General features: G+C 45.8%; 1 protein-coding gene across 3 annotated transcripts; it reads right to left on the bottom strand.

Moving 5' to 3' along the window:
- Positions 1–43: 43 nt before the first annotated feature.
- On the bottom strand, positions 44–27657 carry LOC136109915 (uncharacterized). Of its 3 annotated transcripts, none has more exons than XM_071798306.1 (19): positions 27560–27657; positions 25692–25820; positions 24706–24820; positions 23205–23379; positions 22479–22590; positions 21404–21510; positions 20474–20600; positions 19788–19908; positions 19419–19504; positions 18250–18374; positions 16926–16985; positions 12823–12889; positions 11584–11678; positions 9856–9984; positions 7918–8032; positions 6990–7127; positions 6124–6290; positions 5577–5665; positions 44–2699 (listed from the first exon to the last, which is right to left on the bottom strand). In XM_071798306.1, exons 2-19 carry the CDS (start codon positions 25774–25776, stop codon positions 2504–2506), a joined length of 2109 nt encoding a protein of 702 aa, XP_071654407.1. In that variant the 5' UTR covers positions 25777–25820; positions 27560–27657; the 3' UTR covers positions 44–2503. The 3 variants fall into 3 exon arrangements, with proteins under 3 accessions (XP_071654407.1, XP_065709015.1, XP_071654410.1); XM_065852943.2 differs by having other exon boundaries at positions 25692–25795; XM_071798309.1 differs by having other exon boundaries at positions 25711–25795.

Raw genomic sequence — 27657 nt, 5'->3', positions numbered from 1 at the left:
ACTATCCATCAGGTTCAAAAAACAGCCAGCACCAAGACCAATCTCCACTGGAAATCAGTTTTAATGCATTTCAGTGTTCACTGAGCTGTTCGCTGAGTACCCACGGTGGCCGCAATGGCACCCCCTGTATATCACATTCTGAGAGAGAGGAGGTGACTTTTCCTCCTTGCTTCTACGGGAGATGCCTCTGCTCCATAATATCTGGCATCTCTCGTGGGTGGAGAAGGGCCAGAACCATCCACCATGTCACAACCTCCCCATCAGCACCCTTTCGGCCAAAAGTCTGTAGTCACAGTCCTGGGCGCCAGGACTTCTCAGCCCCGCTCACTAGCAGGGACGGTCACTCCCAGAGCCTTTTGCCACTGAGCCCTGGCTCCTCACCCACCAAAAGGCAACGTGCACATGCATGAGGCTGGGGTAGAGGTGTTTTTTGCTTAGTGTCATTCTGTGTGCCTGCTGAGGAGTGGCTGGCAGCACTGGCTTGAGGCACAGCATTTGGGTAGGAACAGAGAGCAGATTTCTACACATTTGCTGCTGTTATTTTTTGTACAGGCAGCAAAGGTGTCCTAGTAAAACAGGTATTTTCATGCACAGTTGTTGTAACAATGAATTGGGACACCGCAGCTGATATGAGGCTGTAAGGGCAAGAGATGCTGTTTCACAAACGCCGTACCTGAAGCCTGTGGTGGGCTCTCTGTGCCCTGTCCTCCCCCAGACGTCATTTTGGCATTTTTAATTGCACGGAGAGTGTTCCCTTGTGGACCAGGTGTGAGATTGCGCGGTCACTGGCCTTCTCGCCTCTGATGTGGGAATGGCTCAGCAGCCTTGAGGCAGCGAGCATCCCTGTGAGACCCTCACAGAGGCCTCTTGCCACCTGCCCACTGCCAGCCCTTCTTACTCCCCTGTCAGCCACTGATGGTCCTGCATAACACCAAAAAAAACAGAGGCAGAACTGTTGTCTTCCCACCCTCAAGTTTAGTTGCTCAGAGGCTGGAAGACACCTAGAAGGGGTATCTCTGGAAGGTAAGTTACACAACAGAAGAGTGAGAAGCTGATTTCCACAGCTGTGAAACAGACCTAATTGTATAAAAACAGACCTAATTTGTATAAAACTGATCTAAGTGTAGATATCCTTGCTAATAAAGCTGCTGGAAGATTTGAAGGTAGAGGGATAACTGCACAGCTTTCACCTGGACAGGGTGAAGGAAGCACCGCTTAGTTCCTGCCTTTGCTGGGGACTCACTGTGAACTTGGCAGTCATTTGAGCTTGAGTGTCCACCTGTAAACAAGGGTTGTGCTTCTCCTCCTCAGAATCACAGGGTGGTTAAGGTTGGAAGTGACCTCTGGAGATCATCTAGTCCAGTTCTCCCTGGAAACAAAATCCTTAGCCTGACATTAAGTAATGGTATCATGACACTTCTCATTTCAGAGAGAAGGGAAGGTGTGACTGAACATTTTGGTCCCAGCACGCAATGCTCACCTCCAGCTGGTCACGTGTGGGATGTTTTGTCTGTGAAGTACCCAGTGATTTGCTGGGTGGCCAAAAATGGAGGCCTGGAGAGAAGGGTCTCGTTCCAATGCTCTGAGGTCTGCATGTGGGTGAGTGGGGTGTTTGCTCTTGACACTGAGCTGAGGAGGAAGAGTCATGTTCAGATGAACATATGCAAAACAAGGGGCAGACATCTTTAAGAGGCCACCATCTAGCCCCTGGTTACCCCTCTTTGATCAGTCTTGCCTGCTTTCTCCGGGGGCATTGGACTTCAGAGCAAGGAAGTGCAGCATTTGCTGGCTGGCTTGGGAAGACTGATGAGATTGTCCCACAGTGTTATGTGCCTGCCAGCTGCACATTGGTACAGGTTGTGGTCCATGGGACCTCTTGGATAGAAACCAAGAATGACCAGCAAGAGAGGATGTTGCTCTGGAGCCACCTGAAGAGACATGACCCTAAAGATCTGGGAGTTGGTGACAGAGGAACTACCATGAGAAATGGACAACAGTGACAAAAGGTGGAAGAAGGGAAAATCCCCTCAACATAAAATGTAGAAGGACTGTAGGGTCAGGGAAGCAGGATGTCTGAAAGACCAGAAATGAACTTTTGAAAGAAGTTCCCTGGGCTGTGGTCTGAGGGTTTACTCAAGACCAAAACAGATGAGCATTCTTCTTAGAGGAGGAGGTGAGATAAACTATCAACAGGCCATAGACAGAACAACCAAGCTGTGGTTGCTGTAACCCACAAAAAAGAAAAAAAAAAACAAAAACAAAAAAACCCAAACAAATGGAGAGGAAACAACAGCAGACAAACGTAAGAGTGAATAGTGCAATACAAGTTGTCACCAAATGCACTCCATTGACACTTCACCTCCCAAAAAGCAGCATACACCAAAAGTCTAAGTCCTCTGTTGAGCAGCCAGCTTTTGAGGTCGAAGCTCAAACCTCAGCCCAGTTCCCGGAAATAGCAATACTGGAAGTGTGAGGATGTGATGGATGAGAAAGCCACAGTGCCCTAGTCCATCTTCCATACCTGCACCTCTGGCCAGCTCCTGCTCTTGACTTGTTCCTGGTTGACACTGAAAGTGCTGATGTCTGGGGAAATGGGCTCGTAGGAACGGAGAGACAAGCTTGCAGCAAGCAGACCCATCCGGACACAGGTATCTGTGTCATGTTGAGCAAGCATTCCTGCGAGGATTCCTGCCATTAAGCTGTGGAGAGAAAGGAGGGTAGTTTTGAACACTGGGCAACAGTTTTGACATTGAGAACATGGCCATTCGTTTGTAAGACAATTCATTTGGACCAAAACCAATACTTACAGAAGCAGAATATGTCACACAGGATGAATGAGGTTCTAACTAGAAGTTTTGTTTTTCTTTTTTGCTTGTTTTATTTATTTTTAACCTTGGAGGAACAAATAGTGCTATTTATTTGCATTTTACTGGCTTGTCTTCTGGTAAGTTGACATAGTTTCCCAGTCCTCCACAATTTCTTTTTTCCTCAGTTTTCCAGGTGAGGCAGGAGAAAAGAAATTAGTCTAAAATGAAAATAATCTATTTTTTCCCTTGCTCTCTAATTATTTTGTCACTTCTCTGCTCCTTGTTGATACCTCATTACATTCCCTCCTTTCCCCCATTGGGAAGGGGTGGATGGGATGAGAGGTTAAGTTTCCACACGTATGTGAGGGGGGCAACAGACACAGCTGGAAGAAGAAATCCAAAGCTGAAATGAGATTTTTGAGGCAGATTTTTGTAAACTTTAGCTGTGGTTTTCCACTCTGAGATTCTTCAGTAAAAATTATGTTGTGTGCCTGGAACGACAGCAGCCACCCACAGGTCCTCACGAGGCACCGAGAAGGCCACCAAGAGAAAGGGATGATTTTGCCATCTGCCTGGCTTGAGAGGGAAGGCTCTGTTGAGGCACGGATAAGTGCAGGGTGGTGTTTGTGACTGACAGGGAGCGACTAGTGTTTATTCGTAGCTACATACAGTAGCGATGCTAGGAAAGACAAAGGAGAATTGAAAGGGGAGGGAGAAGATAATGACATTTGAGAGAAGGAAGCAAAGACGAGAAAATGTGATGGCAGAGAGGGAGGATTACTGACTGAGACTAATCACCTCAACGGATTTTTATCCATAACAAAGGCACACAAGATTATGGTTTCCATAAACCATCCAATCTCTCAACAGCTCCAGAAGCTCAGAGTAAATATTTGGGGCGGCATCCCCTAGCGATGCTGTGTGAGGGCACGTGGTGTTGTGTTGCCACGGCAGCCGGGTGCCCGGAGCAAAGAGCCGCTGCTCCCTGCACGCACGCACGGCTCCTGGAGCAGCATCTCTGGAGATGCAGCAGAGCTGCAGGGGCGAAGTGAGGCGTGAGGTGCCCTGATCAGTGTTTCTGGGTGCGCGGCATCCCCTGATCAGTGCTTCAAAAGTCTGGGGGTTCACAGGGGCTGAGCCATGAACGTATTACAGCCTCGGGTTATACCCTACTGCACAGTCCCTTGAAAGTGCCACCAGGCTGGGTTTGGGCGACTTTACTGGTTCATATGCTGCAGCGATGGCATGTGCATCGATGTAGTGTCCCAGCATTTCCAGCCTGGTTTGACTCTCATTCTATAGAACAGGGATTTCTGCAGCTCAGTGGAGCAGCCAGGGTCCCCAGGAAAAACATCCCTGTGTGGACAAGGGGACTGTGAAAATTCCCACATGGAACTGGGGACTGTGGGGAGTGGGATTTCCAGACCAAAATTACTTCAGGAATGGGAGCAGTAATGAGTCCCTAGCTTTCAGATAGCTTTGGAAGGAAAAATGAACTTCAGGTACTCCTGTGTAACTAAGTGGAGGTGTTTGGCAGTGGCGCACTTTATCTCACCTTCGATCTTCCCTTAAATTCAGCTTTTGAAAAGGGAAAGGAAACCCTGAAGATGATGTTTAGTTCACATTAGTCTCTAGAAAAAGTTGTCCTGTGGTAATGGGGAGTTATGTACAGAGCAGGTGGTGCAGAGAGGAGGCTGTGTCCCTGGAGAGCTGGTAGAGCTTGGCTACATGTGCTAGAATTAGTGAGCAAAGCTGAGCTTTCCTTAGGACAGGCTGACCCTGCGAGATTCCTTCCAGCCCCCATTCCTCTACTGTTACACTTACTGCTCTGAACCACACTCTGGTCTTATCTGGAGAAGACCAGCTTGCAGTTGCAGTTGACTCATCTCAGAGATGATCTGGGACACAAGGAGTGTGTCCTGGTGTTAGGTGGGTTAACTAGCTTGGCAAGAAGTTATTGATTGATCCTAACTCAAATACTGAGAATGCTTCAGGTTTCAAAAAATACTTTTCATTCTACCCACTCATAAAAGAAAGAAGAAGTGTTGTTATGTTGAGTTCTTGGTAGGTAAGAGTAGAAAAATAAAAGGAAATATCTGTCACATACAGTCCAAGGCAATGAAAGGGCAGAATCAATTATTGTTCTATACAAAGCCAGAAAGAAAAGAACCTGACTATGACATATAGTTTGACAAGTTAACAAGGAGCATACTGGAGTGTTACTCTGACAGACTGAGAATTGATCAGTGGGACTTGGAATAATACCTGTCATTTCCTATTCCTATGTGCAGCGTTGTGTGAACAGCTAGGCGAATTATACAGCAGACTCTCTTGAAGTGTGAGCTATTGCCAGAGGCAGAACCTGATGAAATACTTTTATAGGGCACTTTTAGCTGCTGAGTGGCAGTCCCACTTCCATTAGAGAAGCGTGGAAGTAAAGTAAGTCGTTAGTAAGACGGCTTTCACATGAGGTGGTTTACTTTGCTTTTGGCAGCTCAGCCCGGGCTAGTCCAGAATGACTAGGTTGCCATGAAAGGCTTGGATCTTAAAGAAAAGCAAAACTAATGATGGCAAGACTGGTTTCCAAGATGCTTAGGGGAACATTATTAGGAAGGTTTGCAAAGGATCACAGTAACCAGTCCTCTTGTGTCCTTAGCGTCTGTTCCTCAAGCAGCAGAATGTCATTTGCCTTTGCCATAAAATTTCAAAGAAATCTGATTATGGCCCTTTCACATTTAGCTGTAGAAGACAAAGTAGTGAGCAATGTACCTGTCACCGGCTCCTGAGACATTGACTATCTCCTCCCTGCCAATGTGGATGGCGGGGTAATGGGTGGCACAGAGGCTGGCGGCAGCAGTCTGTAGAGGGAGAGAAGGGAAGCTGGTGGGAATTGCCCAAACTGAAAAGGCCTGATGTGGCCGATGCCATCCAGACCTGCAAGGATGCCAAAAAAAAAGAAAAGAGGGGGAAGGAAAAAAAAAAAAAAGGAGGCAATAATATTTTTTGACATTTTGAAAGAGATCAGCAATTTAAATGAAGCTTCCTGAAAATGAAGATTGCACTCATGAATATTCATAGTTAAGCACATTTAAAACTCACTGGCTATAAACACTGCTGCTAGGAAGCCAGCAGTACATGGACAGACAACTTGATTTTCTTTCAGATCTATGTATTCCACCCCCCTAAACGTGAACATTTGCCAGCAGTGACGCCAGGTTTCCCAGGACTGCTGCCATGCCACTAGAAATAGCAACAGCGCTGTATGGTCCCAGAAAGAAGTAACAGAGAGCTCAAAGGTCGTCTTGCATGCCCTTACCTGCTCGTGAGCTCCCGGACAAAGCGAGATGCTCCCTCCCAGGCTCTTGCCACACAGGAGGACACCGTGAGCGCCGAGGGTCACCACCACACAGTGCAAGTGGGCCAGCAAAGGGCGAGCCAGGGCCATTGCAGTCTGGAGAACATCCTCCAATCTGGACGGCAGCTCTTCGGAGAGTGGAGAGGAAACACTGTGGTATAAGTTTTAAGGTCCTCAACTGACCTTTTTATGGGCTACCAGACTATTTATGAGCACCACTACTACTGTTTATGAGTACTACTATTTATGAGCTCTTCTGAAATGTGATTGATATGTTGGTTTTTTTTTCTTTAAATCATGGGAAACATGGAATTCTCCAATGTTAGACTTCCATACCATACCTCTATCCTATGCTGAGGAAACCACCCATCATGGGACAAAACATGTGTCTGCAGAGATCAAAAAACTCTCATGAAGCACGACCTCCTTGTCTCAATGCTGTTGGATTCCCACCTGCATATCGTGGGGTATTTCATTTCTGCAAAGGGCGGTACCATTGGGACAGGTGCCCTCAGAGCATCATGCTCTAGAGATGTTTACAAACTAGAGATTGTTCCTCTTTAGCTGATGAAGTAAGGAAAATGGGATCTCTGGTTTTGGTTAAGGAAACATCCCAGGCCTACTGTGCTCTTTGACAGATCATCAGTCTGGCCAAGGCCGTACAACCCACACAAAGATGGCTGTAAGGTAGAAGACACCAAGAATGCTTATGAATCTCCACTGTGTTATGACCCAGTTTGCTTGAAATGGAGGTTTGAGTGGAAAATGCTCTTCTCCAGGATCTAAGTTATCTAAAATTGTGACTGACCCTTCTGAGTATTCCATACCTGCTGGCAGAGGGTTCCCGAGGGTCCGATTTATCGCTCTTAGTTCTTGCAGGTTGGGGGAAATGTATGTGAGTGCTTTCCAGCTGTCTGAGAGGAACGGCTTAGAGGCCTTGTTCTCATCTGTTGGCTCGTAGCACACTGCAAAACAACATTGCAACTGGTTAGTTAATTTATCAATTAGTGGTTCATCTCTACGTCAGAGCAGGATGTGGTGTAGAAGGCTTAGAATGATCTGCATAACTGGGGTTATGGGTGTAATTTATTATTATAGAAACAAATACTATTATATTTCCCTTATGCGGGGTACAAGGTCTCCCAAGGTTTCCTTTCCAGTGCTCAGCAATGACACAGTTGCTTCTGGCTCTGCAGAGGCATAATCAGATTTCAGGTTTGTTACTCCCCTTAGCTGGTTTTGGAGGCTCTGCCAGGTTTTAAGAACATTGTCTCCTTCTTCAAGATTTGCTTTTAAAAATGAAGGCATAACTCCAAAGGTTTGGGAACCCTTGTGAAGGGTCCCCAGGGGACTGGGGTATATATTTTATGGGAAATGGGAGAGAAATCCTCTCAAAAGATGCTGAAAACAAACTATATTGCTGCTCAAACTGGCAGAAGCACATACATTTGCCTTGAGATTAAAGGCAAAGAAAGCGGCTTTCCCTGGCTTTCTGGCAGTGCCCAAGGACTACAGCTCCTACCCTGTGGGAAACGGGATTTAGCTGCAGAATGAGAAAAAGAGAAAGCAGAAATGTTTCATCTGTTTGAAATAAAGCAGCAGCATACAGAAAGCACTGAATAACACAGCAAGTCAGACAACAACTGGGTATCTATCTCCAGAAAGCAGCAGTGGTGAGCGCCCAGGAGGTGTGGAGCATCTTGGCACACAGGTTGTTAGGAGCTATGGGGCCAGGGCTGGGTGAGTTCTCCTTACCTGCCAGCTGATGCTCCCTAGCTAGTTGGCAGACATACTGAATAGTGGAAAGAGGCACATTTCCATCAATGCAAACTAGAGGGGCCTGGCACAGGTTCTCCTTGAACTGGGACACCTAGAGAAAATTCAGGACACAAAGCAGAAACACCTCAAGTCATTACAGGGGGAAAAAATCATACAATCATAGAACAGTTTGGGTTGGAAGGGACCTTCAAAGGTCATCTAGTCCAACCCCCCTGTCACGAGCAGAGACATCTTCAACTAGATCAAGTTGCTCAGAGCACCGTCCAGCCCGGCCTTGAATGTCTCCAGGGATGGGGAATCTACCACCTCTCTGGGCAACCTGGGCGAGTGTTTAATCACCTGTGTTGTAAAAAGTTTATACCTCATGTACAGCCTGAATTTTCTCTCTGTTAGTTTAAAACCATTACCCCTTTTCTTATCGCAACAGGCCCTGCTAAAGAGTCTGTCCCCATCTTTCTTATAGGCCCCTTTTAAGTACTGAAAAGCCGCAATAAGGTCTCTCCAGAGCCTGATTGTTATTCAGACTTGGGATGTAGGATTTTCACTCGTATTGCAGCCCTTTAGATGCAGGCACAAACCAAAAAGGGTGATTCCTTAAGCAAAATTGATTTTTCCATTTGTCTCATCTCTTCCCCTTCTCCTTCCCCTGCTCCCTGTCACCAAGAGCTGGACTCAACCAGCAGGGCCCCTCCAGCACAGAAAGGTAGTTGCTAGTCCTCACTAGACTGCTGTGGTACCCATGAGTCAGTCAGAGACCTACAGAGAAATGGGTGCTGCTTTTTAGTTTCACTGTAAGATTCCCTGTGCTCTGCCTGGCTTGACTACACCTTTGCTTGCTGCGCATGTCATTTAACATCCTCTGTGCATTATGCCTCCTGAGACAGGTTGTCCACCAGTGTTTTACTCCTGGGTCCCACTGAATTGCATAGAGATGGGGCACAGCAGACCTGCTGTTCCCTCATTAGGCTCCCTGAGGCTGCACAACCGCTGTCTGAAGGTCAGGCCAGTACCGTAGGTACCCATGCAGCATCCCTCCCATGTCTCTGCTAATCCTCGTGGAAAGAAGGGCTGCCAGAACACACTTCACAGCAGAAGATTGGTTCAGAGTTTCCACTGGTTCCATCTGTTTCATAAAGCTCAGCAGAATCAGTCATGCAATGGTTTTCTGTGCTAAAGCTTGGGAGAGGCAGGGTGGGGATGGAATTGGAGGCAATGACCATATTTTTCCCTAGGAAGACTCCACCCCATGGGGATCCCACTAGTAAGTAAATTGCACTTAACTTCCATGTTGCTGTCAGTCATGAAGCACAGGCTTTTGTTCTGTCAACAAAAGAATGAGTAGGGAAGGAGTGTATAGTGATGGGGCTTTCACTGAATCAGTCTTTACTCACAGCTTCCATTAGCCCTGATGTTTTGAAGGTTTGGATGTGCAGAGCAGCAGTGCTTGTTGATACAGCTCAGCATGTAGAAACAATGGGGATGGTGGGGAGGGGATGGAACTGGAAAGCTTGCTTTAACTGCTGTTCTGTCCACTTTTTGTTGTTGTTTTGTTCCTAAGGGGAGAAATACCATTTCTGCAGGTGGACTGGACTTATTGCTGGCTTTAAGATGCCAAAAAGGATAGGTTAGTTAGGAACGGTTAATGAAGAGGATTCTGGCCTACATGTCATGGGATGATAGCAGTGGTGATACAGTATGGAGCAGAAATGGATAGAAGCTCCACCTGGGTCAGAAGCAACAGAGGGCTCTGATAGCTTGCCATTCTGCTATCTCAGTGGCCAAAGCCTGGGGTTAACTTTAGGATTTCCCTCTGCACAACCACTCCCTCCATGTACAGCTTCGCCAGTTGCCTTTTGTCACAAATCCAAGCTCCTTCTCACAAGCAAAAGCTTACAGACCAGATGGTGTGCTTACGTATTGCTCTGTTATCTGCTGGTGGATGTCCATATCTCCCAAGCCGACGCTGAGCTCCCCAGCACTGGTGACCACAGCACAGTACGTGGCTGTGGTCTTACCCTCCAGCTGCAGGATGGTGCTCATGTCCTACAACAGGGAGGACAGTCACACACGGACCACATTTCTCTCTCCCGTCACATTCAGCTCATTCCTTCACTGTGCTCACCTGAATGGTAGCCCAGCTTGCTGTTCTCCCTCCAGCCTCCCTTCTCCCTTGAGATGATAACATTTCAGAGTTATCTCGGTCTAGACAGTGGTGGTAGATGGCTATTTTTTTAATATTTGCAATGCAACAAATGCCACAGGTTAAAGAGTGACAGGTCTCTGCTATGCAGTTCCATTGGTTGTGTCTCTGTGGTAATGGAAGAATGGTCTGCAGCCCTGCCTGCTCCAGCCATCCATTCCCATGGCTCGTGTGACACTTCGATGGCCTGCCAAGACACTGGGCGAGTCCTGCTGGCCTGCTCCAGCTACTGGGTTTGTTAGTCACCCCGCTGACCGCAGAGCCTGATTTTGAGGGTAGCCCTGGGCCATTTTTACAGTAAGAAGTGTTGCAGGCATAGGTGTGAGGTGTTCTTCCTCCCTGGGTCTTGTGAATGATCTGCTGAGAGAAGTCAGGGACCTTCTTGGAATATATATGTGGATGCAGAAATGCATCCCCTTCAGTAGTTCACAGGGAAGTTGGAGGTTTTAAGGAAAGTGTCCTTTCCAACACAGGTGGTAATGTGTTTTGTTACACGTTAGCATCTCTTGGTGGCTGGCCAGCTAGTCTGTCTTCCTTTGGGAGACTGCTCACTTTGATGGTATGAACTGTGCTAGGTAGAGAAGGGACTATACACCTGCCACTATGAAGCCTTTATAAACCAAAAGAGTTCTTGCTCTTATTGCTTCATTACTGAGTTGCTCAGGTAGCCAGAACTAAGGTCCCATGTGCTCTATTTGGATACCAGGGTCCTGAGGGCACTAATTGGCCTTAATGGTCCTGATCAGCCTCACCTGAGATCTCCACTCACACCCCTAGCTTGTCTTCAGCCCTGCTTCTGCACTATAGAGGTGCCTGATGTCCTAGGTGAGATTGCTCTCCTGGCTTTTTCTGCTCCTGGCTGGGGGTTGTGATGCTCTGCTTTGATATCCCCAGTGAGCTCCTGGCTCCCTGGCCTTGGTGGACAAGCTGCTGCTGAAGTCAGGTATTCCTTTGGTGCACAGTTAGGGACAGGGTGTGTGGAAGTATGTGGAGGACCTTACTTCTCTGAATCTGGGAGGTGTTCAGTCTGGGATCTCAGTTCTAAGTTTTCTGTGTCTTATGCTTTACCCAAGCCAGGCTGATTTTTGACATTGTTTTGTCTATCCTTAGGGTCAGGCTTTGTGTATTTTTGGCTATGCTTAGTCCTTCCTAGAAGCATTCATGGTTCCTCCTGATTTACTTCTCTTTCTCCTTCAGGAACCACTCCCTGGATCTGAATTCAGACCCTGTGGTTCAGACTCCAAGCAGTACATACATCTAGCCTGTGTTTTGGCCGGGTGGCTCCTTGTTTTATAATTGTCTGTAACCAAAGGAACATTGAATTTTTCCTAGTCTTAGCCTGATGGAAGGTGGCTCTTATGTCTGCTAGGGTTGAGAAGACTCTCCCACTATGTAATGCTATAACTTCCATGCTTCTGAGGTGCCATTATTGTGCAACGTACCATGTGGCGACAGTAGTTCAGGAGAGACTCTGAATGTTCATCCTTTCCTATGGCTGATAAAAAGAGTGGAGTCAGCCCAAGACGGCTTAAGCAGTCTAAAAGCAAATGGAAACATAAGATGTTAATAAATCCATTGGAGTACGGTTAGCACAGTGACAGCCTGTACAGGATGAGTGTCTGTTGGAAAGCCCTCTCCTGGAAAGCTTAATGCTCATCAATCCACACCTAGAAGGACATTCAGGATTAACTCAGCCACAGCTGCTGCAGATGATTGGCTGGAGTTGGGTGGGACGATCTATGTCTGCCTGCTGCACTGATGCTCTGAATTATCTGAATTTTTTGGAACATCTGGGAGTGGAGGAAGAGAGAAGAAGGGGGAAGAAACTTCTGCACTTCACTGGCATAATCTCTTTTACCATTGCAGGTGTGTGGGCTTTTCCACACTGCTCCTGTGCGTGACCTTACCTGCTGCTGGCCTTCCCACCATGCTGTCTCACTAGAACCACTGAATCTGCATGGATTCACAGGCAACTCTTCTTCCTCTCCCTTCAAGTTACCACAAGTTATATCTCAAGGGCTGGAATGGGTAGCATTTTTTATTTTCCCTCAAGCTTCTCCATTTGTGATCTGAAGCGATACTAGACTTGTGTTAGAAAGATTTGGGAAAGATCAAAAAGCCAGAATAATCTTAAAATCATTTTGTAATCTGCTCCTGCTAATTCCAGTGCCCAAATGCTGGTCTGCTGCTGCCTGTGGTGGAGCACCAGGCACAGCGTGACATGTTCCTGTTACCAAGGACTGTAGCCCTTTCTCTTCTACCATGATTCCTCTGCCACAGTTCCTCTTGTACATGGTGAATGGATGATGATCTCTGAATAAGAGTATTCCTTTCAAATTCTTGCTCAAGACATCCTCCTATTGTGACTATAACCTGGCACTAAGGCAACACTGAGGGCAGGCTGTTCAGTAGTCATTGGAGATCACTGATGATTATTTAACTTTGATTTGGGGTCACGTACTAGTTAACTTCATATTGTGGACCTATCTTTTCCCGATCACAGTTCCCTCCCCTCTTCTTTCTTAGAATGGCCCCTGCTTTTTCCAGGCAGCCTGCCCACTGGTATATTGCCTAATGTGTCCCAGATCTGAACAGAGCTCAAGAGCTCCTGCTGTTGAAGGAACATCAAAGGACAAATCACAGCTGGCACACACCCACAGGCAAACCCAAGCACTAGGCACCTGCCAAGTTTCTTCCAACGCCGCCAAAGGTTCGTCTCACTCTTCCAGCATTTGTCTGCCCACCACCCTAGAAGAATAAATTGTTAATTGGCAAAACTTGGAGAGCTGCTTGGCATAGATGCTACGTCTCCATTAGCACGTGAAGTTGATGTTGGAGCAGAAGGCATCTAGCTATCAGACTGAGGGCAATACAAACTTCTGCAGCTACCTACAGACTTCAGCCTTGATGACAAAGACCTGCTTCCTAGGAGGGAAGATCTGCTTGATCTCCCCATGCATTGTTATTTTGGTCTTATTTGCTAAGATCTCTCAGAAAAATGCTAACAAGTGTTTCAGTTGATATGAGCAGCCTTTCTGAATTTACCTGCTCACAACAGCATTGGGACTCCAGAGCTGCTGACCCAGCCCTGATGGGCTCTGCAGCTGCCTTCTGGGCCACTTAGCTCCCCCTTTAAGCAGTTTGTTTGTTGTCTTTTCTGGTTGGTTTGTTTGAAGGTAAAAGGAGATTGGTTACCTTTGCCTGTACTGCATCTGTACTTTACTCACGGAAGGATTTGTTTCAGTGTCTGAATACTTTTTCACTCACTCTTCTCTTCCCAAACATCTCCCCCATCAAAAATACCCTTCTTCTCCACCTGTGTGGTTATCAACTTCTCTTTTCTATTGCATCCGCCTTTAATTCCTCTGTCCGTCTATCTGTCTGTCACAAACAGCCGAGCCATCAGAACATGGGTAGTCCCTCACCCATTTCCCCCTTCTAATTCTCATACCAGAAGAATGACACTAGTAAATGCTCAGATCTCTTTGGGCTCCATCTGGCTATCAAATGGTTTTAAAGCTCTTGTTTCATAAAATCCTGGAACATCATTTCCATTTCTGAAGGCAACTTGCCACAGGCAGTCATAGTGATCTTCACAGTTCTGGATAATTTGGAGCTTTCAAGCCTGCATTGAGCATTTGGGTGGCAACTGCTGAAGTGTGTGCATGTCTGTACACAGCAGATCCCTGCATATGCACATGTTTCTTGCTTGTAAACACCATTATCCATCCCAAACAAGTAAATGTATTGCCATCTCACAGTATGAAATATTCTGCCTTCAACCCACCACTGTTCTTGGGTGTTTGCAAAACTCATACCGCAGGTACCTGAGGACACTTCTTTCCCCATGTGAAGCAGTACCTCTGCCCTTTGCACACAATGCTTTCTTCTGCCTCCAGCCCTGCCACTGTAAGAGGCTGCTCTCCCATCTAAATTTTATTACTCTTTTCTGACCTCTGGGATGATTTTGTTTGCTGTGACTCTCCCCGGCTCTGTAGTCTGTAAGACTTGGTGCTAATTCTTGACACCTTTGCTTTTCTATCTGGCAGTTCTCCAAGCCCTGAAGTGCTCAGACCACCTGAGCAGAACTGCCTGCGTAGAAGCAACCTATGGCCTCTGTCCATCTTTCCACTACTTGTCACTCCTTGTTAATCCAAATGCCCCGCTGTTGCATTTGCTCGTGTTCCACGGGAATTGCCACTGGTACTGCCAGGAATGAGGACATTTCCATCTGCAACTGTCTCCTGCTGAGTGTAGCAGATTTCAAAAGCATTGAGCTTGGCTATTTTAACTCTAAAGCTCACTATCCATAGAGGCAGCCAAAAGGGGGAAAAAAATGATACTCCAAAGTCAAAAGCAAGGATGCTTGTTCAGGCAAGTCAAACAATGTGGCTTTGACAGACCGCTATTTCAATATTAAAAGAGGGTACTAACTGCTGTCAGTAATGAGCACAAACTCTATTTTATGCAGTTCAAATATCTGTTTTTAAAAACCAATGCCTGCAGGAATGTTGAAAATACTCATGAGCTCCTCTTGTTGTCTGGCATGTTGATCTTCTCTTTTAGTCCCTCGCACAACCCAAAGGCAGAATTTCAGGTTTTTTACACCAAGCCTTGTCCTAACAGCAGACTACCAGCCTCCCACACAGGGACCCAGCTGTGGGTGCCCTCTGCTGTTGTACAACCCCACAGGGCCCAAAAGAAGTGAAGATGCTAAATCTCTCTTTAAAGTAGCAGGTGGGTGCGGCGAGAGAGAACCTAGCAGCCTGTTTTTTGAAGAAAAATGACAGGCTCTCATGGCACCTTTCCAGCTCAGCCAGTAACTCCAAGTCTGAGTGGTACTTGGGCATCTCTTCTACATTGTGTTCAGGTGGGTCTGTCTGAGGTGAAAAAACTTAGATGAAAGTGGCATTGCTGAGGTGATTCAAAATAAGACTGGGTTGATGCTTTCTGGCCACATTTCGGAGAACTGAAAGAATCTCTGGGACCTTCTTCCATGTCCTAAGAGGTTTGAATTCCTAATGTAAAAATAAGACTCTGCTCAACTTCTGGGTATCCTGAGAGAGTTATAACCATGACACTTCTTCCAGCACCTTTCTCTGAGCAAGACCATGTGTCCCTCTCTGCAGGTCAGATAGTTACTTATAAAGCATTTTCCTTCTGGATAGCCTTGAAAGCCATCTGGGAATTACAACCAGGACAGAATACAGTTGCTTTCTTGCTAACTGGGACACCATGAGGTGTGAGTGGTACCCCAGTGCTCTGCAACAAATCCAACATGTGCAAGGGTGGGGACTCTCTGGGTGCTGAGGCCTTTGAAAAAAAATCTGTCCTTAAAAGCCAAAACAAAGCAACGCTGTTGGGGGTGCCTTTTCCTCTGTGCCCAACCACAGCAGCTCTCAGTTTCTGAATCCTCCTGCAGCTTGGCATTTGGGTGGCTGCCACGATGGACCATCAGCTCGAGGCCTTGCTGCTGTGCAGAAGGGCAGCTAATGCCTTTTCATGCAATGTTAAAATCTCCGTTTTCCTTTTTACCCGTCAGCTCTTCCCAGCGGGTTCTACAGCTGCCCTCGGCACTTCACCATGCCATAGGCTGTCCAGGGATCTGCACTCACATCTGACATGCCAAAGGGTGGCTGCCCACCTTTGGACACAGCTCCTTGTCCTGACAGCTCAGTGTAGTGTATATATGTTATCAGTTAGATCATAGCATGTGTCACCCTTTACCATTATTATACTGTTTGGCCTCTGTATCATTGAATAGCCAGCTTCCTTCAGGACAGCTTCCCCAGCACATCTTTCCCTACCTGACTGAGAGGTCTTCACAGGTTGCCCAATCTGACAGCAGGAGTTACCTTCCTCAGCAGTCAGCACAGAGTAATTTGAGACACTGAACAACTTTTGAGCAAGCTTCACCACCTCCATCTGTAGCACTTCATATAGCTCAACAAAAATTGTATAGGCCATGCAAATAGCTGTCATAGGCATGGGGAAGTCCCAGGACTGTTCCACTTCAGCTCCTTGGTTGTTTCTTAGTCAAACAAACTGAGAGGGTCTGATGATGTTTAAAATGTTCTATTTTTTAAAGCAATTTTTTTTTTTTCTTTTTTGCCACTCAAATCCTTTATGACTGGGGAAATTTGGTCTCTGGTTTACCTGTAACTGAGTCAGTGCTACTTTTCTCAAAGGTTTCTTACCACTGTGGGTGCTCTGCATGGAGACTCTTCCTCCTGTTCATGCTGCTTTCCATAGCTAAGACAGTCCCAGGCAGCCAGAACTGGTTCTTACCTGGGGATTTGCTCCCTATAGGGTCTGTCCTTGATTAAGAAGTTGTCATAGCACAGTGAGGATCTTTACCCATTGCTTCTAGCTCTTTGCACGTGTGCTTTAGAGTGGCCTGTGCAGCCCTTCTACTAAAAGAGCTCTTTGGGCTTATGGCATCAGAGAACAGCCCCAAGGCATCTTAATGTAGACTGCAGAAGGCAGAGTCAGATATGGAAATTGTAAGGATGATGCATTGCTCTGTCTCAGTCCTGAGTGGAACAGTTAGGGACTTTCAGCACAGGAACATAGTAGGTCAGCGTGTATCACCCCATTTCCCACCTAGACAAACACACCAAATACACAGCACTACACCTCCCAGGTTCATGTATGTGTGTACATATGGGCAGGTGGATATTGTGCATGGATACCACCTTATCCCCCGTCCCACTTCGGCTTGGCACCCCTGTAAAGGCAGCTGGAAATGGCAGTGATGCCAAGAAAGCTACTATAGATACAGTACCAGGATGACAGGGTTCAGCGCCTTGGCTATAAAGTCAACGTTGATACCTCCAATCACCACCTTTAAGAGGAAAGAAAATGGTAAAAACTAGTTGGAAGACCTGAGGAGACATTTTCCAAGTCTTCTTTGCTTTTCCTAATCACTTTTCTCATATACTTGGAAGCTATCTAATTTACAGTTTGAAAGCCTGTGCTTATTTTGGATGGCTATACGACGTCTGTACAATCCTGATAAGAAAGAATGGAAATATCTTCTATATGTTGCTTTCTGAATTATGCCGGCTCACAGCCAGTCCCAGCGTGGCAGGTGGGATGTTACTGCACATGCACATGGGTGCTGGCAGTTTCTCCGTGTGGTGACAGAGTAATATAAGAAGTTGCAGGGTTCTGGTCCGGTCAGTGCCCTTGAAGCTACCCCTTTTAGGACAATTTTTGACATACCGAACCTCAAAAACATTCAGGCACTGTTGTGTAAAAAAAAATGGGGTGAAAGTGGGCAGAAAAATGCGATAGTTTCTTGCAGGCTCCCAGGAGAAACTGCTGTACTCAGTGACATTTTATGGATCACTGTCTTATTGTCTCACAAAGCCAGAAAATGTAGTACAGTTCCACAAACAAGAAGTTTCCAGATTCTTTGGGGACATCATACAGCTCTTTTTTCTCATTCCATCAAATGCTGGCTTATTGCCTCTGGAGTCACTGCCCTCTTTTATGTTGACAAATCCTATTGCAAATGGCTTTTAGAATTTTTTTTCAGCTCTCTAAAGACTACCTAAAATAGATTTCCTGTAAGTTATGAGGCACACACGAAGTCCAAGACAGTGAATACAGTACTTGGGTTATAATGGATCTTGTTTGGGATATGCTGTACTTCTTGTAATTTTGGCAATCACTACCAGGAGGCCAACAAAAAGAGATATTTATAAAATGTATATGGCTCAGCAGCTCAAAATAGCTCCCTCCACCCTCTTCCAGGTCTACTCCTGTAGTCACAAGCGCCCTGGCACGGAGAGCAATACAGTTGAAGTTGTACAGGAGGACACTGAAAAAGGTGAAAAGGTGATTAAAGTTTTAATGGATTTGATGGTCTAAGACTTAATGGGATTAGGCCACTGTCAGTGTTTATTCCCTGTAAATGTGGATGGGGGGAGGAGGAAGGGATATTTATCTGAGAAGAATAAAAAGCACTAAAGAGAGAATGTCTGCCAGTGTGAAGCAGAAAGATTGGTCTCTGTCTGAGTCACCTTTTGATTTTGGGACCAGATATAAATTTATCCTGTGCTGTCAGCAGAGAGGCATGATATGGAGGGTAGCAGGGGACTCACCAGCTGAGGTGTGATGGTGTTCCCACGCCGAGGCAGGTTCCCCTTCTTTCTGGCTTTTTGTAGTCTGCTCAGGGCCACCGCAATGCAACTGCCCACTCTGGCATTGTTCTGGATCAGAGCAAGGTCTGTTCAGCATTTCTTTGAGGAAAAGAAAAAATACTAGCAAGATTGACTTGTCAGAAGCCTATGTACGAACTGCCTAGAGGGAGAAAGCAGACTACACATGCTCTAAGACTTGATACATTTGATCCCCCTACACTATAATCCTTTGGAGTCATATATAGTGGGTTACACTACTACATGAACACCCTGAATTTTAGAATTTTTTCACCTTCCTTCCCCTGTGTACACAGAGAAGAAGCCTGTCATCTCCATTTGACAGACAGGGAACAGAAGCAAAGGCTTCATAGAGAACAGATAGAGTGCTTAAACTAGAGCCGAGAGTCTAAAAATCTTCAGAGGATCTTGACCAGCTTTTCCAGAAACAGAGGCCTACTGAGATTTTTTTGCCAAGTCTCTATAAGTATTTATTTTTTTTTTTTTTTTAGCAATTTCACTGGGAGCAGAGTATCAGTATCACTTTGCGGCTGCACACACCTCTAATATCCAGAACCACCTCTACCAACCTGTCCTGACTGATCAGGTATCTCGAGGGCCAGCAGCAGAGCCTGGATGTGAACTCAGCTCTCCCACATCCTGAACTGGCATCCCAGCCAGTAGATCTGCTTTTCTGCTGCCTGTGCAAGAGAATTCCTGCTCACCCAGGGTGCTTTACCTTCCACATTTCTCTTACTCCACCCCCATGTGAAGAGCTGGAGAAGGTGGTATGATGTACAGCCCTGGGAAGCCCAGTTACCTACCAGTGAGCAATTCCACCACAGTGTCCTGAGCCTCTGTTGTGGAGCGGGCAAGGTTAAGGATCAGATGTGAGGTTCTGGACCACTTGCTGTTTGTGCTGGCCTCCAATTTTTTGTGCACAAGTGGATGAGGACAGTAAGAGTGCTCCTCAAAAAGCAGGATGCAGTTGCTAAGCTTTTCTGTTTGCAGATACTGAAGTGTTTGCTCCTTGCTACACTGTCATAAGGTGACAGCTTTTTCCACCAAGCACCATCAGAACAGATTTGAAGTAGACTGAAGTACTTTTTTTCCCTTATTCAGTAAAAGGATACTGGAGTCCAGTGATTTCCCATCGGTTAATTCATTGATCTTCTGTAACATAAAAGGGGTCAGGTCTTTGCCGGTGATGCCTTTGGACCTGCAAATGTAAAGAAAATGCCTGCAGATGAGAAGGACTGAGTTGAAACGGCATCAGAGGAGAACAACTGCTGCTAGCAGATAATTTATCTCCATAACCACATACCATTAAAAGCCTTGCAAACAAGCTTCAGGTTAGATAAAACCATGGTTGAAAGCATGTTGTGGGCCCACCCATGCCCAAGGTTAAGCTGTGCTACGGCTCCTGCAGATGAGTCCCTGAAGTAATTTATTTCTCCAAGACCACAGAGTAAGGAAAGGACAGGGCTGAGGTTGCTTCTCACCTGGCTTCGCTGAGAGCTTGCTGAGTGGCCTCTTCGATAACCTGGCCTGAGGCAGCTTGCTCCTGGGGACAGGGCACCGCTATCAGCACCCCACTGCTCAGGCCTAGCCCCTGAGCACTGGCTAGGGGAGGACAGGACAGATTGTTAGTGGTTCTCCTGGCATAAATCAAATACTGAAAGAAAAGGATAGAGGAGAGAGGGCATAGGGTGAAAGAACCCACGGAGCTGGAGCTCCTGTTCTTACCTGACCCAAAGACAGCATCTTTTCCAGCTACCAATCAATTTACATCTGCCTATTTATTTTGAGTTTGTCTGTACAACAGAAGGGGGAAATACCTAAATTTATATATATATATATTCTTAAGAAAACTGATTTCACTTATGAAGTCCCAGAAGCTGTTTTTGTAAGCACAGTAACATATATGTTCCTTCCACTTCACCGGTGTGAACAAAACATGTATGAGCATGCCAAGTTGGCTGCAGCTAGCTAAAAAACTTGCTGTAAAGACTGAACTTCCCTGCTCCTTTATTTTCAAAGCACTGAAGCAGGAATGAGGGAGGTGGGATGGCTTGTTTTTTGGGACAAACTCTTCTCCAAAGTTAAAAAAGAAAGCACTGCATCCAAGGTGACTTTTATGTCCCTCTTCTCCAGGGCCCTCCCTCGGCCTTTCCCTTCTGAAACACACCAATGAGTTCAGCTGCCTCCTCTTCATTCCGGACATGATACGGTGCCTGAAAGCCGCTCTGGCGTGAGAAGAAGGCTGGGAACTCCCTTGACTCTCCAAAGGCAGCCACACAGACTCCCTGAGTCTCCTGTAGCAGCAGAGGCGAGACAAGTAGGTAATCAGTGGAGGAAAAGGGGACACATCACAATAATGTGATTTTTTTCCCTTCTACCCAGGTAGAACCCACCTTTCTTCAGCACAGAGTTAGTTATTTTTATTAATTCCATTCTATCAGCAACATTTTTCAAAGCAAGAGACAAATATGGCAGCTGGTTAGACAGAATCTGGCTTATTGAGACCCAGGAGACTTGCACGTCCTTTGCTCATGCTTGGAACTGATCAAAAGGCACGCAGCTGTCATTAGCGCAATACTGAGCCCATGGAAACAACCCGTGATCTGAAGATATGTCATAAGCAGACAGGAATATAAATGAGTTCTGTTTCTGATTGAGAAATATTGACATTGGCTGTCACCTGAGGTGCTGGCCCTGATGTTTTCCAACATACCAAACCTCAAAAAGTGACTCTACTGAAAATCATCAATTCCCATTCAAACTCTGATTTTATTTTAGTATTTGATCTACCTTGAGTGATCCATCATTTCTGGAGCATTCTCCCAAGCCTAAGGCCAGAGAAACAGGGCATGGCTAGCACTACCTTTGGCCTCAGTTGGAATAGCTGCTGGAACAGCCCCTTGGGCATGGTTAGATTGGTGTTAGGGAGCAGCTCAGGCCTTGTACACCCCCAGGGCTGGAGAACTGTAAATATGGCTTCACATCCTCTCAACAGTCATTTCTAAAAATCTCAGCCATAATACTTGCCCCAATACCACTGTGTGTACCCAAAGTGCAACATTATCCACTTTGAGGCCAAGCAGCCCATGCTACCTACCAGATATTCCAGTGTCCTGCCAATATCAAGGATAGACTTGACTCCCGCAGATACAACAGCAACCGGAGTTCGTCCCAGCTCTGTCAAATCGGCACTCACATCCAGAGCTGTCAAGGGACAAGCAGCCATTGTGTGGGTGGTTGTGGGGTACTCCAAGCTGATGTGATCTGACCTCTTAACACACTACATCTGCCTGGGATGCCACTGCCTGCTTTTGTAACCATTTAGATCCACAAATATTACAGATTTAGATCATTAGATACTGACAAAAAGAAGCTGCATGGCTTAGGGCAGAGATGTGGCCTTGCACTGTATCTCTCATCTCTTTGATCACGTTGATAAACAGCATGCAAAAATTTGGTAGAAAAGAAAGAAGGTGATATAAAGCAAGGACGAAGTTTGAAGAGATACAATATAATTTAAGTAGATATTGATTTTTGGTATTGACATCACTGGCAAAAGAAAAAAAAAAAAAAAAGCACCACAGGAGCTTTGCTGACCTCAGGAAACTTTCTGATCTGGAATTTACATCACATCTGAAAGAGATGGTATCCAGGACGGCAGTGCTCCTAAGCTATAATAGGAATATATATGGCTAAGAAGAATGTACTTAAAGGTCACAAACTACACTGCCAAGTCTGGGCTATTTTCCAGAGAGGAGCATGGACCAGGGCCTAAAGCTTTTTTTGTGGTGATACTCCCCTCCTCATCAGCTGAGAGAGAGTCGATAACAACGCTCTGCTCAGTAGCCAGTACCAGGTTATCCAGCCATTGCAGTGTGGGAGAGGTACAGTCAGCTCCCATTGCACCAGCAAACAATATCTATATAACCCACGTAAGCAAAGGATAAAGAGAAACTCCCACCCTTTTAACAACTGGCCGGTGCTCAAGAGGAGTATTCTGAAGCTTCTGAAAAGGAGATACTGGGGAGAAAACAACCACAGTATTGTCAAGAAGAATGATTACTTTTCTGAGCAGACAGTTACTGCAGGACAGACTGGGAAAAGGGAAAAAGACGGAATTAAACAAAACAGTAGCAACGTAGAAAAAAGCAGAATATATTGATTTTTCTTACTGCTCTCTCCTCCCCGATGGACGCCTCCTATGCCACCCGTCACAAATACGGAGATTCCTGCTTTGTGTGCAGCAATCATGGTTCCAGACACAGTAGTGCCGCCAGACAAGCCCTGTCAGGGGACAACCAGTCAAAGTCAGCACGCAGGGTCGCCCAGTGAACACCACATGGAGGCAGCTATGGCAGTGGTCTACCACACAGCAGTGTCACAGCAGCCTGCTGTCACCAGTTGATACGTGAAATTCTGATACAGACATTATTAGGCAAAACTGCAGAGGAATCACTGTCTCCACTACGTAAACCGTTCATGCCCTGGTGATAGCAAAGGCCTTCATTCTCCAGGCCTTTCCAACCAGAAGGCTTCACAGGCAGTTAGTGTCACCTTAAGCACTGTGTGCAGTTCTCGGGATGGCCTGCATGTCACATATTTTACATGTAACATGATGATGCGTTATCATGCCAAGAAGAATATTCTTAGCCAAGTGCTCATGGTTTGCCAGCCAATCCAGAATGACTTTTCAGGAGCCCTATTTCACAACTGCTATTCCCTTACTCTGTTGTATTTTGACTCTAGCTAGACAGGACCACATTTGAGATTACCAACGAGATACATACCACTTTACGAGATATTTTCAAGAGCTTTAAAAGCCACCTTGGCTTGAAGCTGGAGAGCACTATGCTATTACTGCATAGAAAACAGCACAATAGAAAGTCTGCATACCACACCTGGCTGAGGATGAAAGGAAGATCTCTCCGAGATACTTTAACAACATTTTTACTGCTTGCCAAGAACTCAAGTTCCTCATCTGTGAGTCCCACGTGGATTCGACCCCTTAAAATACCTACAGTGGCTGGCACTGCTCCATTTGCTGTTACAATTTCTTCCACGTCTCTGGCCATGCTAGAATAAGATAAATAAGACAGCAATCACAAAATTAGCGAGGCAAACAATCAGACAAGAAAATTGCCATGTTTGAGAGCCATCATTCACTGTTTCCACTTTTATACAATTCTTGTGATTTCAGCTAAGTCCAGTTCCTCTTCTGTATCTCCCTAGTGGCAGAAGTCTTTGCACTTGACTTTGCAGAAGTGCAGAGCTCCTATTTTCAGGACAGCCATGCCCAAGCTTCACTTTTGAGAAAAAAATCACTTGGTTTACAGGCAAATCTGGTTGTACAATAGACTACCACAAGTAGGGATCTTCTCAGAATAGGACCTTTCTATATCTGTTACCAGTTATTTCCCTGAGATCATAGACCTTCACAGAAACCCCAAGTAATTCACGCTCTACTCAGATAACTGGATTACATTTTTCATAGTACAGGCAGTTAGATATAGAGTAACAACAGTGCCAAAAAGCTGTAGCCTGAGGATACTCTAGCACTGCAGACTAGGTCTTTCTAAGCTTTGCAGGTTTTATACTTGGTCATTTGTACACTATCCTTTTTAAGAGCAGTTTCTTTTCCCTTTCTGAGCTATTCGTACACTTGCGAGGCAATCTTCAACGACTGAAACTACCTTCTACCCCAAACTACAATTTTTAGACCTTCAATCTAAGATAGAATATCAGGCAAAATAATGGCCAGTTAAAAAGCAAGAGGGAGAGTCAATACTGAAACCTTCCCGCTCTTTCTGGACACAAGGATGGAGGGGAGAGTGTAGTGATTTCTGGCACCAAAACTCAATGAAACACAAGTCTACTGAACATCAATAAATAAAGGGTAGAGGCATGGGGGGAGCGGAGCTGTCTGTGCAGGGCACAGAAGTCAGCAGAAGGGCACAGAAGTCAGCAGAAGGGCAGAGAGCAGCCAGCAGTTCTCACAGTAGCTGCTCGAAGTGGTGCTAAGGAACAGATTTCACTATTGTGTTCCAGACCTTTTTGCATTACAAAAGGTATACCAAAAGAAACTCCAGGGTGTTTTCAATGTCTGCACAAACTATGTAGCTGAAAAGGCTGGTAGCTTTCTCTTGGAGCAAGTGATGACATTACCTGCTGTCACAGTTTCAAGGAAGACAGAAATTTAAGTTGTTGGATAAGGACATAAACAGGTACCCCATATGTGTCCTCAGAAGAACAAATACAATTGTTTTACACCAGAGCTCATATTCTGCATGCCTTGCAACCTGACTTTTCCATTTGCCTTTTCAAGGGTTTTGAGTACTGATCCAACAGTTATGCGCCTTATTCTTACAACTTTGTTGAATGAGATACATCAAAATCCATCACCTCAGATTCTGAGGGTAGGCCATGCCATGTGTAATGATGGTGCTTTCCAAGGCTACGACTGCTCTCCCCTCCATCAGGGCCTCCTGTACAGAAGGCTGAATCTTGAAATAAGCACCTGGGGATAAACACAGAAAAGTGAATTATTTGTGTGGGTATTTGCAGTAACTACTGAGCTGTTTTATAAAAGGAAAATTGTCATCATCACAACAAATGTATCCCCCTTTTCAGCTGTTCTTTGGGGTGAGTTCACAAATAACTTCAATAAGACTAAAGCTGTGTTTTATGTGAATGAAATATTTGCAAAATGTCTCTACTGTTAAAATGAGCAAGGGTAAGTGCCAATCTTTTTTTCTCTGACCACCAATGACCGAACCCAAGGGAATGGCAGGAAGATGTGCCAGGGGAGAATTAGGTTGGACATTAGGAAAAGATTCTTCACCCAGAGGGTGGTGGAGCACTGGAACAGGCTCCCCAGGGAGGTGTCACGGCCCCAAGCCTGACAGTGTTCAAGAAAAGACTGGACAAGCCCTCAGACACAGGGTGCGGTTGTCATATGCAGGGACAGGAGTTGGACTCAGTTATCCTTGCGGATTCTTTCCAACTTGGGACATTCTGTGATTCCATGATTCTACTCTACGTCAAAGAAAATAACTATGGCACATTCTGTGAGTAATAATCCTCCTCATTAACTTTGGGCTTCTTTGCTACCATTTTTGCTGCTGGTTTGTCATTAGTTCCAGTGACATTACTTTAAATTAACATTACTGTGAACGAACTCAACCTTGCAACCATGCCCAAAGAATATGTTTGAAAATAGCAGAAGCACAAAGGATACCAGAGTGGCTCAATATATTATAAGACCATCATGCATCGAGACTATTGTTGCTCTTTGCTTTGCTCCCAGAACACTGTCAGCAAGGTCTCTGCTGCATTCAGACAAGGAAAAGGTGTTCCACCCAGGAACTGTTTCAGAAGACACTACTCACCATGCAGAAATCTTCTCACCTGGGTGGTCCCACATACCACAGCAGACACATGCCTTCCCAGGCTATACGTTATCTTCCTGATCATTTTATACGTAGGGCTGGTCCTGAGATAACAAAGGTCAGCTAAAACTGAAAAGTAATTTAGCAATGATGTGACCGTGTGAAACTAAACATATCATCTCTTGCCTTGATCTCAGAAGGTAAATAACCCTTGCCCAGGAGGTTGCCTGGTGATTCCTGGTGTTTCAAGATGAACCAGAGTGTCAAACCAAAATGTTGAGCTGCAAAAATGGAGTTGGAGTTTACCTGGCCCATTGCCAATACTGGGCTAAAACCATGGTGGAGCAAAAGAAAGGATGAGGAGTAACAAACTAGAGAGAGTCTAGAAGTAACAACCTTTGAATTTCCAAACTACTTGCTCATGACAAATCGCAGGTTCAGCCACTGCCATCTCTAACCTAAAAGATCACACAGAGAAATCTACAGGGCAGACACAGGCAGAGAAATCCTATAAAGAGGTGAACCTAGTTTTTGCCAGTGTCTGGGAGGAAAGAAGCAGTTCAGTAAAATAAAGAAAGGCGCCGAGAACTGCTAACCAGACTGTAACTACAACGAGGAAATAGCAACTTTCCCTAGAGTGGGGCGTGCTTTACGTAGGCTCATCCCTCTCAGTGCAAAGCCTTGGAAGCAGAATGGCAATTCAGCCCCAGCAACAAACTCTAGAACTCCTCTGGTCTCTTAGCAACTCCTATTCACTTTAATTAAATTCATTTCCAAACAGAGAAAGAGGGGAAAGAGTTGTGAATGTTGAGAGACTGGTCTGGGCCTTGGGGCAGTTTTACTCAGTGCCAGGCTGCTTCACATGTTTTCTCTGGGGATTTGGCCATATCCTTCAAGCCTTTCTATTCTTCACCCCTTCAACAGAAGGAAAGGACTTCTTTCTTCAGTCCTTTGTACCTATTGTTAATTTAGACAGCAAATTAATTAGAATACAGTCCTGTGTTCACAATACACTTAGCAGAACACTGCTCTGATCTCAGTACAGTGTGTGGCACTACAGCTATACAAAAACATACCCAGGAAGGGTATTTTTGCCCGAATCTAAACACTTCAGCTATACAGGACAACTTGAGCTGCGTAATATAGGAAAAGAAGGACCAGTTCAGCCAGATATCTCTCAAGCCATTAAGACAGATGTTGTCATAAAAAGCATTAAAACCTGACCAAAACTGGTTTTTTTTTCCACTTTCAAAATCCTTTTTAAAGACACAAATCTAAATTAAATTTATGGAATCCTATCATTACACGAAAGTGGCAAGAGCTCTTGTTCCATGCTTACAACCTCTGCCTGTCCTCAGCTCAGCTGCCTGAGAAGTTCATGCAAATGTTCTGGCATTGCTCTCTCTGTGTGTTTATACACCCCTTGCTCTCTGGGGCAAAGTCAGCTCTGGAATAAATTCATTAAGCCAACAAGGTTATGCCAAGGATCGGCTGAGCTACTCGAGCTGTGCTTTGAATTTTAACCACCCCCCAAACTCTGAAGTGTAGCAGCCAGGAGTGCCCAAGCTGTGGATAAAACCCAGCTGGTCACCACCTGAAACCCAATACGAATTAGCTGATGTTCACTGGAAACTCAGCCAAAACTCAGCCTGAAGCTGCCTGGAAGATTCTTGAAGCTTGGCAAGTTTTGCAGCAAGATCCATCCGACCTTTCACCTTGTAACGAAACCTTGCAAATTCCCGGTGCAAGTTTCGGGCAGCCCTAGCACAGACTGGCTTTCCTCCCTCCTCAAAAACATCCCTGCTTGCCTCCCCTCGGGATCGATCGGTGCATCTGACCTCATGGAGCGATGGCCTGGTGTGTCTTACCTCTGGGTGTCGGTCTCCTGTAGGCAGGCTGGGTGGCTGCTGGAGCGGTGCCTGGGGGGCTGGCAGCAGCAAGGGGGTGCACAGGGGCTGGCTCCTGG

This window comes from Patagioenas fasciata, chromosome 1 (genome assembly GCF_037038585.1).
Source record: "Patagioenas fasciata isolate bPatFas1 chromosome 1, bPatFas1.hap1, whole genome shotgun sequence".
Taxonomy (NCBI): Eukaryota; Metazoa; Chordata; class Aves; order Columbiformes; family Columbidae; genus Patagioenas; species Patagioenas fasciata.
The sequence above is the reverse complement of the archived record's forward strand: the minus strand, read 5'-3'. Positions and strand labels throughout refer to the sequence as shown.